Source organism: Theropithecus gelada, chromosome 9 (genome assembly GCF_003255815.1).
Source record: "Theropithecus gelada isolate Dixy chromosome 9, Tgel_1.0, whole genome shotgun sequence".
Classification (NCBI taxonomy): Eukaryota; Metazoa; Chordata; class Mammalia; order Primates; family Cercopithecidae; genus Theropithecus; species Theropithecus gelada.
The window spans coordinates 118,439,654-118,455,243 of NC_037677.1; the positions used below are offsets into that span (position 1 = coordinate 118,439,654).

Sequence of the window (15,590 nt, forward strand, 5' to 3'; positions counted from 1 at the left end):
TTCCTATGGTTCTTTCTTTTCTTTCTTTGGAGTGCAGTGGTGTGATCAAGGCTTGAACTCCTGGGCTCAAGTGATCCTCCTACCTCAGCCTCCAGAATTGCTGGGACTACAGGCACACACTACCACAACTGACTAATTTTTTTAATTTTTTTTTTTTCTTTTTTTTTTTTTTGTAGAGACGTAGTTTTGCCATGTTGCCCAGGCTGGTCTCAAACTCCTGAGCTCAAGTGATCTACCTGTCTCAGCCACCCGAAGTGCTGAGATTACAAGCATGAGCTAACACGCCAGGCCTCTTTCCTTCCTAACAGCCAAACAAATACTACTGAGGTAGGAAACCTGTAGGACTTATTTGCCGGTCCCGACAGAACGAAATGAAAAAACCAGCACGAACCAGCAGATGGCATCAAAAGTGTCCTCTCATTGCCCTTGCTGTTCATTGGCATAAGACACTCCCACCAGTGCCATGACAGTTTACAAAGACCATGGCGACACTCGCAAGTTACTACGCCCTTTCCAGAGATTTCTGAATAATGCACTCCTTAATTTGCATGCAATTAAAGGGGGGTATACATATGGCTAGCCAACACCCCATGCACTGCTACTCTTGAGCGTACTGTGTTGTATTGTAGTGTTGTGTTGTAGTGTTGTTCATGCCTCCTATTTTACTCTAATTTCCTATCTAAATGTTCTATCAATTACTGAGAAGGTTGTCCTGAAGTCCCCAATTACTATACTTTTCCCTTCAGTTCTATTAGTGTCTATTTCTTGTTATCTTGAGGCTCTGTTAAGTGGATCACATTTCAAATTACTGCATATTCATTTGATGAACTGACCTTTTTACTGCCATGAAATGTCACTCTTTCTTCCATCTTTGCCCTGAAATTTACTTTGTTTTGCTGCTGCTGTTGTTGTTGTTGTTGTTTTGACACAGAGTCTCTTTCTGTCACCTAGGCTGGAGCGCAGTGGCACGATCTTGGCTCACTGCAACCTTCACCTCCCGGGTTCAAGCGATTCTCCTGCCTCAGCCTCCCGAGTAGCTGGGATTACAGGCACTCGCCACCACGCCCGGCTAATTTTTGTATTTTTAGTCGAGACAGGGTTTCACCATATTGGCCAGGCTGGTCTTGAACTCCTGACCTTGTGATCCACCTGCCTCGACCTCCCAAAGTGCTGGGATTGCAGGCATGAGCCACCACGCCCGGCCGCCCTGAAGTCTACTTTGATAAGAATACAGTCACTCTGACTTAAAATTCTTAATTTTTAAATTTTTTTCATTTTTATTTTTAGAGATGTGGTATTACTCTGTTGCCCTGGCTGAACTGCAGTGGTGCAATCACAGCTCACTGCAGCCTCAAACTTCAAGGCTGAAATGATCTTCCCGCCTCTGTCTCTCTCACAGCCTCCGTCTCTCTCACAGCCTCAATCTCTCTCACAGCGGGGACTATAGGCACACGCCACTACGCCCAGCTAATATTTTTGTTTTTCTTTTAGAGATGGGGGTTCTCATTATGTCGCCCTGGCTGGTTTCAAACTTCTGGGTTCAAGTGATCCTCCTGCCTCAGCCTCCTGAGTTGCTAGGATCAGGCATGAGCCAGCTTTCCTAGGATAAGTATTTGTATAGTAGTGTTTTACACTAGTCTTTTACTTTTAACCCATCCACGTCTTCGTGTTTAAGATGGATGTTGATTTTTTCCTTTTATCTAGCCTGACAATCTCTGACTTGTAATTGGAATGTTTCAATCTGCCCTAATAGTATAGTCACTGGCCACATGTGGTCACTTAGCCTTAAGTTAACTCAAATTTTAAAAATTTAAAATTCAGTTCCCAAAATGCTCATTAGTTAATGTATGACAGTAGTTCCCAAACTTTTTGGCACCAGGGACTGGTTTTGTGGAAGACAATTTTTCTATAGACAAGGGTCAGAGGGGAGAAGGGGAAGGTGTAGGGATGAAACTGTTCCAAGTCGATCATCAGGCATTAGATTCTCATAAGCAGCACGCAATCTAGCTCCCTCACATGGGCAGTTCACAAAGGGGTTCACACTCCTATGAGAATCTAATACCACCCCAGATCTGACAGGAAGTGGAGCTCAGGCAGCAACGCTCGCTCACTCGCTGCTCACCTGCTGAGTGTCGCAGTTCCTAACAGGCCACAGACCACTACCGGTCTCAGTCTGGGAACTGGGGACCCCTGATGTATGACCATTGGCTAGTGTTGAACATGCAGACGTTCAGAAACAGAAATTACCATGAAGCAGAGTTTTCACTTAGACCATTTGTATTTAGTACCATCATAATCAGTAGGGTTGAATTTAATTGGGCCTTCTTGCTATTTGTTCTATCTGTCCCACATGTTTTTTGTTCACTTTTTCTTGTCTTTTGTTAGACTGAAAACATTTTATCATTAAATTGGCTTATTAACAATACCTCTTTGTACTTTTTTTTTTAAGGCTTTTCTAGGGATATGGTTTTCAACAGGGAGCTATTTTGTTCCCCTCGGGACATTTAGCAAAGTCTGGAGACATTTTGTTGCAACTCAGGGGGGTGGGTCCTACCAGCATCTAGTGAGCAGAAGCCAGAGATGCTAAGCTTTCCATAATGTGCAGGACAGCTCCTCACAGCAAAGAATTATCCAGCCCAAGATGCTGAGAGTACCAAGGTTGAGAAACCCTGCTCTGGGGCTTACTAAATACTCCCTAACTAATCACTGTCTTCTTTCAAATACTATCATATCACTTCATGTAATGTTAGAATCTTAACCACATTCTACTTCCTTCCTATCTTGTGATTACTGTCACATACTAGTAGCTGTGATATTGAGCACCTACCTAGTCTACCTCTCTGGGTTCAGTTTTCTTCATAAGAAAATTGGGAATATCTACCTCACTGACATTCTGTAAGAATTAAAATAAGGAGAGTGGAAAGCACAGTATCTACACTAGAGGTGCTAACTTATCAGTAAGCTATTATCCTATTAATACAGAAAATTTTGAAACGAAGAAACAGAAGGACACACCTGAAGAGAAACCTAGGTGACCTACATTCACACCTGGTTTAACTTGTGTTATAAATGCCTCTCCTATAGCTCTCTACCTACAAAAGTGACAATGAGACTGCGCCCTACTGGACTGGCTGGCAAAGTTTGACTCAGAAGAGAAATTCAAGAATCTTTCGAGCTCTGATATATAATCCCTTTTATTTACCTACATTTAATTGAAGACATCTGTAAGTGGTGCCACACAAAATGTAATTCAGACTTAGAAATGTCAATAAAAATGTCTGTTAAGGCCAGGGTCCGGTGTAAGCCTAGCAGGGGAGTACATATCAGCAGCTACAGAGCCACCCGAAATTAGGGATCTAATGGAAATATGTTGCCTTACTTGACGAGGTGATAAAAGCTCTTTTCCCATAAAGCTTAATGAGCTCTATTAGTCTTCAGCTTACAGGAATGTAAAAGGGTCAGCCCCACAGAGGGAAGTAACTGACTCTCCACATATGGTCCATTCAAATGACAACATATCAAATTACTGATGTAATTACTATAACCTGACAATTTCATTAGATTCATGTGGCAGTTAACTGTTTAGGACTTACAACAAAGGGACATGGTTCACTCATAGTAGCCATTGTGGAGAAAGTGAAGTTTAAAGTCAGCTTTGTTTTCAACTGCAACTCTCATGTATTTTAATATCTCTGCCAGAATAATTTGACTTCTATTCAAAATTAAAAGAAGGTGCTGGGTATAGACCATATTTGTAATTTTCCTTCTCCAGCTAAGTCACAAGCTTAATGGCAAAATTAAGCATTCAGAGACTCCCAACACTCTCCTGCCTTGCCTTTGCTTTGGCTCTCAGGTGCTATGTGGTGGCAAAGGAACAGCAGCCACCGGCTTAGTGCTGCTAGTGAAGACTTAAGGGTAGCTGCCACTAACTTAAGCCCTCAAGTGGCCCCTGTGGAACTGCAAACTAGAAAAATACCAACAGAAAGCCTGCAAAATATTTCCCATCAAGAAAGGAGACTTATATTGGTCATCTTTAATTTTGATTTTTCTTCCTCTCCAATGTCATAAACCCAGTAATAAAAAAGATAATTAACCAAGGTAAATACCACTCCAGATCATTAAGTGATGAAAGCAGACAGAAACTATCATTAAACTCTGGATACTTTCCCTTCTACTTTTCACCAAAGATTGAAGCTTCCACACATATATTCCCAATACTTAACAAGAGTAGTAATATGTAATTTAAAAGTATATATTTGTGGCCAGGCACAGTGGCTCACACCTGTAATCCTAGTACTTTGGGAGGACGAGGCGGGTGGATCACTTGAGGTCAGGAGTTCAAGACCAGCCTGGCCAATACGGTGAAACCCGTCTCTACTAAAAATACAAAAACCAGCCAGGCATGGTGGCAGGCGCCTGTAATCCCAGCTACTTGGGGGGCTCAGGCAGAAGAATTGCTTCAAATGGAAGGCAGAGACTGCAATGTGCTGAGATTGTGCCATTGCACTCCGGCCTGGGTGACAGAGCGAGACTCTGTATCAAAAATATATATATACACACATATATATATGTGTGTGTATACTCTATATACTCTAGTTGCAGCTAGTGTACTCTAAGTACACTCCAAGACCTATCTATAACTGAGAGAATCCAAAGATTACAAAGGACAAAGCTCTCAATCTTAAGTAGCTACAATCTAACTGGGAAGACAGACTGTTAACCATACTAAAATGTAAATACTGAAACTTGTCTACTTTTAGCTGAGTCTTGCCAAATTATGGATGAAAGACTGCTACTCTCAGTCTCAGCCCCACAAAATTCATTCATTCATTTGTTCATTCACTCATTCAACAAATATTTATTGACTCAGTGCCTACTATGTTCTACATATACTAAGAATGAAAACAAGAAAACAAGAAAAACAGGGTCCTCTCTCAATGAGCTTACATTTGAGAGATGTCAACTGTTAAGATTTACTGAGAAGTATCTTTGCCATTGGTGAGTAACAGCCTTAAATTGCTACTTGCCCCAGTAAAGTGGACATCAAGCTCAAGCCTCCTTATTGGTCCCTGTATAGGAAAGCCAACCCAGCCTAATTGCCTTCTGCTAAAAACCCTTATTCCTGTTCATTCCTCTAAGCTTTTGCTAAAATGAGAGCACAGCATTACACATTATCAACATTATCTCATCTAAGCTCCTGCCAGCCCCTTTTTTCCAAGGTTAGACGCTGTTTCCACATCAAATCAAAGAGACTCCCCTGATGTACATCTATCAAACACTGATTACAAGAAGCATTACCAAAAAGCTACCAATGCACCTCTACCTACTGTGGGCCCTTTACTGGAAAAGTAAAGGATACAACAGCACTTTGTAGTTGTTAACATTTTATGCAGCTCCTTTCTACTTTTCTGTGCACTTAAATTGTTTTAAACTGAGATCTGCATGTATAATTTTGCATCACGCTTTTACCTCTCAATATATCAAATGTATTTTATATGTGTTATTCATCAATATATACTCATGAACACATATACACAATCTCCATTTTAATGGTTGTAGGGTGGTCTATCATATGGCTGTGTCATAATTTATTTGACCTGTTCCTGTTGTACATTTAGATTGTTTACAGTTTTTTACCGTTATAAATAATGCTGTCATAAACATTTTAATGCAAGTTTTGTCCCCATCTTTGATGAACTCTCTGACAGTGATTCTTGGAATACAATTACTCAACCACAGGTATGGATGTATATAAAGCTTTTAGTGTATGTGACCAAACTGCTTCCTAGAAAGGATGAAGTTCATAAACATCCCATCTCATTATATCTTGTCAAGCATTCACTTAAAAAATAAGATATCTTGATAGGTTAAAAAAAAAATTGTAGATCACTGTCATTTTAAACTACATTTCTTTTATTATTAATAGGATTAAACATTTAACACACATTTATTACCATTTGTATTTTATCTTATCAATTACCTGATAAAAATCCAACCAAATTTTATGAAAAAGAAATTCATATTGCTTCTAAAAGATCATTACAGTAAGTAAAACCCTTTCATCATACTTTACCCAAGTTACCTTTTAGCTACATTTGTTTTCATGTACAAAATTATGAGTCTTTACATAATCAAATTAATTTTTTCACTCTGTTTTTTGATACTTTCCATTGCTTTTGAAGTGAGAAAGTGCTTCCATAACTATAGAGCAGGCTATAAAACTTATATTGTTTTCAACTTTTTATGGTTTGGTTTTCACTTTACACCTAACTCTTAATTAAAATTCTATCTGCCAGACACTGTGCTCAGTGTTTGCCACAGATCATCTCATTTAATTTTAATATCCCTGTAAGTATTATTATCTCCGTTCTTAGATCAGGAAAAAGGGCTCAGGAGTCAATGACTTGCCCGTGGGCTACTCAGGCCTCTCTCATTTCAAAGCCTAGGCTCTTTCCACTATACCATTCTGCTTCCCCGTTGATCCTGGATACTCAGACAATGTGACCAAGTCTGGATGGGACTACCCCCACTGGTCTGGTCCATTTCTCCTGGTGACCACTCAGCTGGCTACCACACGTTTTCAATGTGCCACTGTGGGCCACACCACATTATCAGCAGTAATAGTCTCAATAATCAAATAAAATGTTATAAAAGCAGAAATGGTCTCAGAAAGGACACGGTATTGAGGCTCAACCCTGAAGAGGAATATGATTTGAACAAGTTGGGAATGGGAAAAGCATAAAATGAAATAAACAATAGGCACAAAGGGAAGGACAAGTGCAAGGCAAGGAACAGAGTCTCATCGCGTGGAGCTGAAGCCTAAGAGGAGAACACAAAATAGTGCCATGATGTAACTAGCATAGTTTATAACTGCTCCCATTTCCATCACCTCATCTGAGAGGAATTATTATTTGCATTTAAAAGATAAGAAAAATGAGGCTCAGGGCAGTTGTGATTTACCTAATGTCATATGGTTAGTAAGTGAAGGCAAGCTCTTACCCAGTTTTGGTTCTAAGTCCCATTACCTCTTCACATAACTCTGCTTCCACCCTTTCTCTACTTTCTTTTCCAAGTCTCAATGATCATCTACAAGTTCTTCTGCAACTGCAGCTCATAACGATATCTAGTTCTCTAAATATCTAATAGTTTTTCTTTATCTCACAATTTTATCACTGGATTCTCAGTTTTACATTGAAAACCATGATGAGGATTAAATGAAAAAGTGAATGAAGAACCCAGAATATTGCCTTGTTATAATAGCAGCTCAATCACTTTGCTCTTCTCTTGTCCATTCATGGATTTTAAAGTGCTCTCTCTAACTGAAACTTCCTTGAAGACAGCCTTTGCCTCTGATTTTTCCAGCTTTCTTTTAATACCATGGCAATTTATAGAACATAAGGCTGCTGTTAAACAAACAGGAGTAATGACGATACAACAAGGCTCTTTAAAATAAAGGACTGATTTCTCTCTACTTATTGAGAAAAAAAATATACTTAAAAAGAGGCAATAACCTGTCATGAAGGTGAATTGCTACTGATATAACTTCTAGAAACTTTTATCCAAAAAAAAAAAAAAAAGCGGGCAGTAACTCACTCCATTACTGTTATTGAAGAATATATGTGTCACACCAAAATGAGCACTCCTAAATTATCAAATAAATGCCTAATGAAAGATGTCAATAATGGTGTTCAATTACCAATTCTAATATTAAGGTCAGTGAGTAACTCTTACCTCCAAGGGTGAACTGCAAAGGAATCTTGTGAACTGCAGAGTCAAATTTGAACAGAATCCGTTTCATCCAGTAAATAAACAGCAAAAACAAACACAGAGAAAAAGAAAAAATTATTATACAATTTTCCAGTAAATCCACTTAAAGTGAACCCAAAGATTATAGAAAATTCATGCGTCCATAAAATTCATCCAGAGAATAGAAAGGTTCAACCTAGTCCATAGGAGGCACCTAACTACTTGAATTCCTTTCAATAAACATTCTTAAAACTCTGTATAAAAGCACATAAAGCACAACAAATCAGTCCTAAAATAGTTTGCTTAAATTTTATCTCACAACTCCTACATAATAAAAACACCTTTTAAGGAAAAAAATCAGCAATCTTCCTGACCCTAAATTTGACAGGCAAAGTTCAGTAAATGCCAAGAGAAGAAGATACAAACCAATGAGGAGACCAAGAAAAGGGGAGAGGAAAGACCAAGAGAGAGGTCAGGTGAGTGAGAATGAGAAGGTGAGGTTTTAGCTCCACAATCTGGCATCTCATCTGTGGTCTTTACCCTGTTCTGATCTTTCTCTTTTCTCAGTCCCATATCCCCTTCCTTCCTTCCTTCCTTCCTTCCTTCCTTCCTTCCTCCTCTCTCCCTTTCTCCCTTCTCTCTCACCTTTCTCTTTCTTTTTATGACACACATAGAGGAATATAGAATATCACCTGAAACTAAATGCTATATGATCAGCATTTAAATAAACAGATTATAGAGGCGGACAGAAACAAATGACAAAGCAAATTGTAGGATACCTCTGAAACAAGGACTGTCACATAACTTCATGCATACACATGATGGTAATTCATAATGTTTTCAGAGATGTTATTTACAGATTCAACATTTCAAATCCTTTGAGATTTACTGTAATAACACCCAAATAATACACACTCTTGATCTTTCTAAATGCAAATTAACTACAATAAAACACAATGACAGGCCTGTTTCCAAGCACTCATGAACTTCCTCTCCACAACAAAGCTAGTACTCACAGGGAATACAAATAACTTGTATTCTCTTTTAGAGTTACACATTGAAATATTTATCAATGAAATTATAAGATATCTGGGATTCCCTTCATGATCATTGGAGAAGTAGGGAGAAAAGTAAAATGTAGTAGTATAAAATAAAAAGACTAGCTGGGTGGGGTGGCCCATGCCTGTAATCCCAGCACTTTGGGAGGCCAAGGTGGGTGGATCACCCGAGAGAGGTCAGGAGTTCGACACGAGCCTGGCCAACGTGGTGAAACTCTGTCTCTGCTAAAAATACAAAAATTAGCTGTGTGTAGTAGCAGGCGCCTGTAATTCCAGCTACTTGGGAGGCTGAGGCAGGAGAATTGCTGGAACCTGGTAGGTAGAGGTTGCAGTGAGCCAAGATCGCGCCACTGAACTCCAGCCTGGGCAACAAGGGCGAGACTGTCCTAAAAATAAAAAACAAATAAAACAGACTAGACATGATATTAAATGAGTGAGGACAAGAGATTAGGGTTCATCACCTGATTCTATCTACTTTGTAAATGTTTAAGGTTTTCTATAATAAGTTTTAAAAAGATATCACATACTCCCACCAAAAACACTAAATATATTCTTAGAATATCACTAATGCATACCAAAGCCATTCAATTAAATAGTATCATTTAGGCCCTAGTTGACAGTATATCAAAATGTAAACACTTCAGTAGGAAGCAAAAAAAAAAAAGGAAAGAAAAGAAAAAAAATGCAAACAGTAAGAATTTTTTCTTAATTTATATATCAATATGCAGTTTGATTATATTAACTCTTAAGATAACTTTCTGAAAGTGCAAAGTATACCAAAATTTTAAGATTTCTTAATGCTGACATGAAGCAAATAATTTTAATGAAATTTAAAATGCAAGTTTTGTGGCCTTGGATTCTTTCATTGTAGCCCAACCTGAGACAATCTCTACCCTTCCTCCCAAGAATAAAAAGTGCCAGTTCAAAGCCTAGCCAGTTTTAACAGTGGAGAAAAATGAGGCATGGTAAATTTTGATTTTAAAATCAGAAATTTGATACTGAAGGGTTCTACACTTTTCCCCAAAAGTGAATGTTAATATTATACACATACTTTTGAATTTATAAGCAAGTCATGTTCAGTAGTAATTGATGCATTAATTAGGATGGAAGTTACTTTAAATAACAATGAAGACAAGAATATAAATGCTGTCTATAAAAACTAATGTCTCCTTGAAGTTCCAACAGTTTATACACATTTTTGGCATGTGTATATGTCCAACATTTGTGTCACAGCTTTTTCAAAACAGACCTAAAAAATTCTCACCCTGCTTGAAGCCGCCAAAATGTGAAATACATAAGTAAAAGTTTTCAATCCTAAAGCAGTAAAAACAGAATAACAAATCACAAGACACACATTGACACTCCTATTCCCACAACATGAAAAAGATTTCAAAAAATGCCATCTCTTTATTAGTGCATCAGTAAAACCCATTGTTTTTTCACTTCAGTTACTTAGTAAATTCTTTCATAATGAAACTGTACATATTATATTCAGTAGAAATGGTAATACTTTGAAAAAACAATTATAAAAAATGAGACTGCAAAATACATTTTCTATATACACTGCAATTGAAAGTAGAAATAGATTCCTTAACAATCACTACCATGATGTCTGATCAGTATTAAAAAGGACTGTGGCTCAATTTTGCTATGAACCTAAAACTACTAAAAAGTAAAGTCTATTAAAAAAAAAAAAAAAGACTATGGCCGCACACAGATGGTAGCACACATTAATATCATTTGTCTGATATGACTATATTAATAGGACTACTTAATAATAAATAATGGGTAAAGTTAGTAGTTAAGAGAAAGATCCTTTTCAAAATACTTGGGCGTAATAAATAAAAAATATAATATGTTTTACAAAATATCTGATTCTGCAGATGGGCATACAATTTTATCATTCTAATAACAATCAGAGGTTAACATAGCCATATTCTTTATCTCCCTATGTACCCACTTTTAAAGATTACTTTTAGGAAGTCTCTTGATTTAACATAGCTGAATAAAGGAATAACTTGCATATTTGGCTTTTTAAACTTAACAGCTAAGATTCCTGTTTGTAACAATATTAGTAACACTATCAATTTGATTCACTTGATAAAATTTATAAAAATTCTAAATGCCAATTATTCTGTCAGGTCTTGAATTTTTTAAAAAAATGTAAGAATTATGGTCTATATTTAGAATCCAGGCATAAAAGGCATCAGTACCATTTTTGAAATCCTTTAGGCCTCTAAAAAGAAAAAGGATACACACAGACAGCGCTCACACTCCACAGCTTCTTACTGACCTTGCTTTTCTTGAAGTATTCTCACTTACCAAGCCTGGTACCATTGTTCTAGTCATCATCTGCAGCCTGACTCATAACATAATCCTTTCTCATTCCCTCCAAAGAAGCACTTAATGCTTACCGAAATTTTCTAAACCATTTTCCAAGTGCACAAAATTGTAGTTAGACCTCCTATTAGTTACAATCAGTAAGTTCTTTTTCTAAGTACAGGGGTGGTGGGAATAAGGACCAAAGAAAACACATTGCTAATTTTGTCAAAAGATCCTAGCAATTTGGATGTAATGACTTCCTTTTTGGTGAGTTAAAAAAAAAAAAAAAAGGTCCCAGAAAAATAGTAATTATTTTCTCTTTGTAATATAAACTATTCAACAGATAATTCAAGACACTTTGTTCCTGAAATGCCTTATCTGTTTAATAAGTAACCGTGGTTAAATTCCTATCTTTTAAAGAAAAAGGAGACACTCAACGCCAAAAGGCAAATTTTACAAAGATAAATCACATTTTTTTTCCTAACCCAAGGAGCATCAGTGAGGTGTGTCTCTATTTGCCAAAGTAAAATTCCAAATCTCATAACTAGTCATATCAATTATCCAAAATTTCCTCACACTAACAATATACACTTCCGGTTGTATTTCCTGGGCCTTTCACTTATTGTACTCTACTTCCACCTACTGTCCTATAATTTATCAGGGGACAGGGCTGATTATTTTAAGTTATAATCTAATAAAACCTTTATTTAAAAATTTTGCAATTATCAATCTAAATTACACCTCAATGTAAAATACTAAATTCTTCTATCAGGAATTTGGAAGCCTTAACTCAGTTATGACTCTAAATTATGTCAACGTAAATAACATTTTAGACTCCCTTCTCATCCCTGTTCAATTTCTGGCACATATTTACACTATAAATAACCGGTAGTTCTAAGGCAGTGCAAAACTAGGTTTTATATCAAGAATGTCTCTGATAAATCTACAACGCTAAGAAATTAATTTGACTACACAAAAGAAAAAAGTTTTGTTTCACATTTCATTGCAGACAAATAAAACCTTCAAAGCAGCCAAAAGACACAGCTAGCGCCCATTTAAAAAGTCATCGAAAGAATGAGAATTAAATCTGTATTTAACAAGGAGTAGAAACTAAGGTTTGAGAAGATCTTATTTAACCTATTAGTGGGGAGTAAAAAGGGCAGATTCAGGTAATTCCCTAAATTCATTTTTTATAGCTATTCTCTGTCCCAATTGTAAGCAATGTACCTGAAAGGGCTGTTTGTGCTACGTCTTCTGATTACACTTGGCACCTTAGATATTAAGCTTCAAAACATCTTAAAAGATGACAACAAGGCCAGGCACGGTGGCTCACGCCTGTAATCTCAGCACTTCGGGAGGCCAAGGCGGGCGGCATGAGGTCAGGAGATGAAGACCACCTTGGCTAACACAGTGAAACCCCATCTCTACTAAAAAATACACAAAATTAGCCAGGCGTGGTGGTGGGTGCCTGTAGTCCCAGCTACTCGGGAGGCTAGGCAGGAGAATGGAGTGAACCCAGGAGGTGGAGCTTGCAGTGAGTCAAGATCGAGCCACTGCACTCCAGCGTGGTGACAGAGCGAGACTCCATCTCAAAAAAAAAAAAAGACAACAAAAATATTATTTACACTCTAACATAGTTAAACCTTTGTCTTCTGAAGCATTACATCTCCTTTTTTGCCCGAGGATTAGAATCTTACTAGGTCTACCCACTTGAGTTATTTAGGCCTTGGGGTTGGGGTTTGTTTTTTGTTGTTGCTGTTTTTGAGATGAAGTCTCATTCTTGTCCCCCAGGCTGGAGTGCAATGGCATGACCTAGGCTCGCTGCAACCTCCACCTCTCAGGTTCAAGCGATTCTCCTGCCTCAGCCTCCCGCGTAGCTGGGATCACAGGCACCTGCCACCATGCCCGGCTAATTTTTGTATTTTTAGTAGAGACAGGATTTCACCATGTTGACCAGGCTGATCACGAACTCCTGACCTCAGGTGATCCGCCCACCTCAGCCTCCCAAAGTGCTGGGATTACAGGCGTGAGCCACCGTGCCCAGCTGGGCCTTGGTTTTTGATGTGTAAAAGGATTTCAGCCAACCCACCTTCCCCAGATGGTATCTTGTGGCATGGCAGGCTCCTAAGACACTCTCTAAAAAACGATTCCATGGCCACGTAAGTTTAGGAAATGCTCTTACTATATAGCGGCCTCACCTCCCCTTCCTCCTTACTTTAGTGAATTGGAGGCTACACTGATATATTAAAGGCTCTGCACATTCCTGTATTTATAAAACAAAAAACTCTTCTACTTCAGCCTCAGTCAAGTGCTTCCCAAAGTTACATGCCTAGAGATTTTTGTTTTTAATTTCATATAATATCTATTAACATTCCACAGAATCCATTTTCCACAAAGCTCATTTTAGGCAACACTGGTCCCTACCAGCTCTAACTTGTTTTCCTCAATCTGTACTTACTAGAATTGCTCACTGAAAACACTCAGTGTGGCGCTCTCAAAAATGGCAGAAAATCCAATACTATCAATGAATTATTCACCCTCTTTTTCCCCCGTTTAAGAGTTCTGGTCCCTACCCAATAATATTCCTGGTGGTATTATGGGCAAATGCTCAAAGCAATGCCACAGACGTACTATAATAAAATGCCTCTTGAAAATTCTAGTATCTGCCCAGAATCATAAAAGCCCATAAAACACTAATATACAGAGCTAGTTATAAATGTTTTGCTCTAAATGTTGATTTCAAAGTTTGCTAAAACACATCCTAATTAATGAGCTACTTCAATAAATATCCTTTTACTATTTTTTGCAGCTTTCTCCCTAATTTCTAACAGCAACAGGGATTTGGGTTGTAGTTAGGTTATTCACTAATATCTACCTCTTTTTTTTTTTTTTTTTTGAGACGGAGTCTCGCTCTGTCGCCCAGGCTGGAGTGCAGTGGCCGGATCTCAGCTCACTGTAAGCTCCGCCTCCCGGGTTTACGCCATTCTCCTGCCTCAGCCTCCCGAGTAGCTGGGACCACAGGCGCCGCCACCTCGCCCGGCTAATTTTTTGTGTTTTTAGTAGAGACGGGGTTTCGCGTGTTAGCCAGGATGGTCTCGATCTCCTGACCTTGTGATCCGCCCGTCTCGGCCTCCCAAAGTGCTGGGATTACAGGCTTGAGCCACCGCGCCCGGCCAATATCTACCTCTTATATCCACTATAATAATCATCATATATTTTATAAATAGTAGAAATGGTGGCTCTATACTTATTAACATCAATGATATCCATATAAACTTGTTAAAATATCATTTATTTACTACCTTCAAGCCTAGTTTGTTTCTAAAATTAAACTGTTAAGTTTGCAATATGAATCTATAAAATCCAGATAACAGTATAACAATTCTATATCTTAAAGAGCTATAGTCAAAAAGAATGGAATCTTTAAAAATTGTGTTGCTTTTCAACATTATCAGCAGCAAACAAAATCACCATAACAGAGTTCATATAAAAACACAAAGAAGAACAGGTTCTTGGCAAAGTCATCAAACAGAACACCCACCAAAGAAAGACTCCGGTGCTGGTGGCATTCTGTGCTGATTTCAGAATCCTTTGCTCCTCTAACAGGAAGATAATTTGCCATAGGACCCTAATGACCTAAGGCCTGTGTGTTAATTGCATTAAATAAATACCAGCACCAAATACTAAAACATCTCATAAGAAGTATGGAAATAATTTTACAAGTATGTTTAAGAGAAAAAACGCCTTCTGGTTTTTGAAAGTAAACACTGAGGCCGAAATTTTATACAAGAGCAATCTTTAAATCACTTGCTGACATTCTTGATCTGCAAGCTGAGTGTTTAGAAATGTACCAAAACTCAAAGGTTTTCAATATTAGATTCTTCCAAAATAATATTTTCCTAGGTATGGAGTATAGTTATTTCCAGGTTGGGAAAAGATATTTAGAAAAAAAAAATATATATATATATAGAGAGAGAGAGAGATAGATAGATCTCAAAAGACTCATATCAGAGAATATAGAGAACTCTCTCAGTCAATAAGGAAAAAACACAAGAACCTAACTTTAAAAAGGTAGGGGGGCAAACTCTTAAAGACTTAACAAAACGGAACATATTCAAATGGCCAATAAATACATAAAAAGTTCCCTATTTAGACATCAGCAAATAGCAAATTAAAACCCCAATACAAACACTACCATCCACCCACCAGAAAGGCTAAAACTAAAGCATCAGACAACGCCGTATATTGATGAGAATGTGGGACAACGAGCATGTTTATATGGTACAAGCACTCTGGAAAACTGGCCACATTTCTATAAATGCTGAAGATGTTTACCCTATGGCTGAGCAGTGTAACTCCCAGGTATATATCTAAGACAAATTAGTGTTACGTCCATCAGAAGATACGTACAAGAATGTTCACAGCAACTTTATTCATAACAGGCAAAAGCTGTCAACAACACAT

At 37.9% G+C, this 15,590-nt stretch overlaps 1 protein-coding gene across 5 annotated transcripts in view; it reads right to left on the reverse strand.

The window, feature by feature from the left end:
• The window catches only part of ATE1 (arginyltransferase 1), a 183,678-nt gene that overhangs the window by 114,876 nt on the left and 53,212 nt on the right, over window positions 1-15,590 (reverse strand). For all 5 annotated transcript variants that reach the window (XM_025396388.1, XM_025396385.1, XM_025396387.1 and 2 more), the window contains one exon: window positions 7,732-7,764. In XM_025396388.1, coding sequence (XP_025252173.1) covers window positions 7,732-7,764 — 33 coding nt within the window. The remainder of the gene's footprint in view (window positions 1-7,731; window positions 7,765-15,590) is intronic.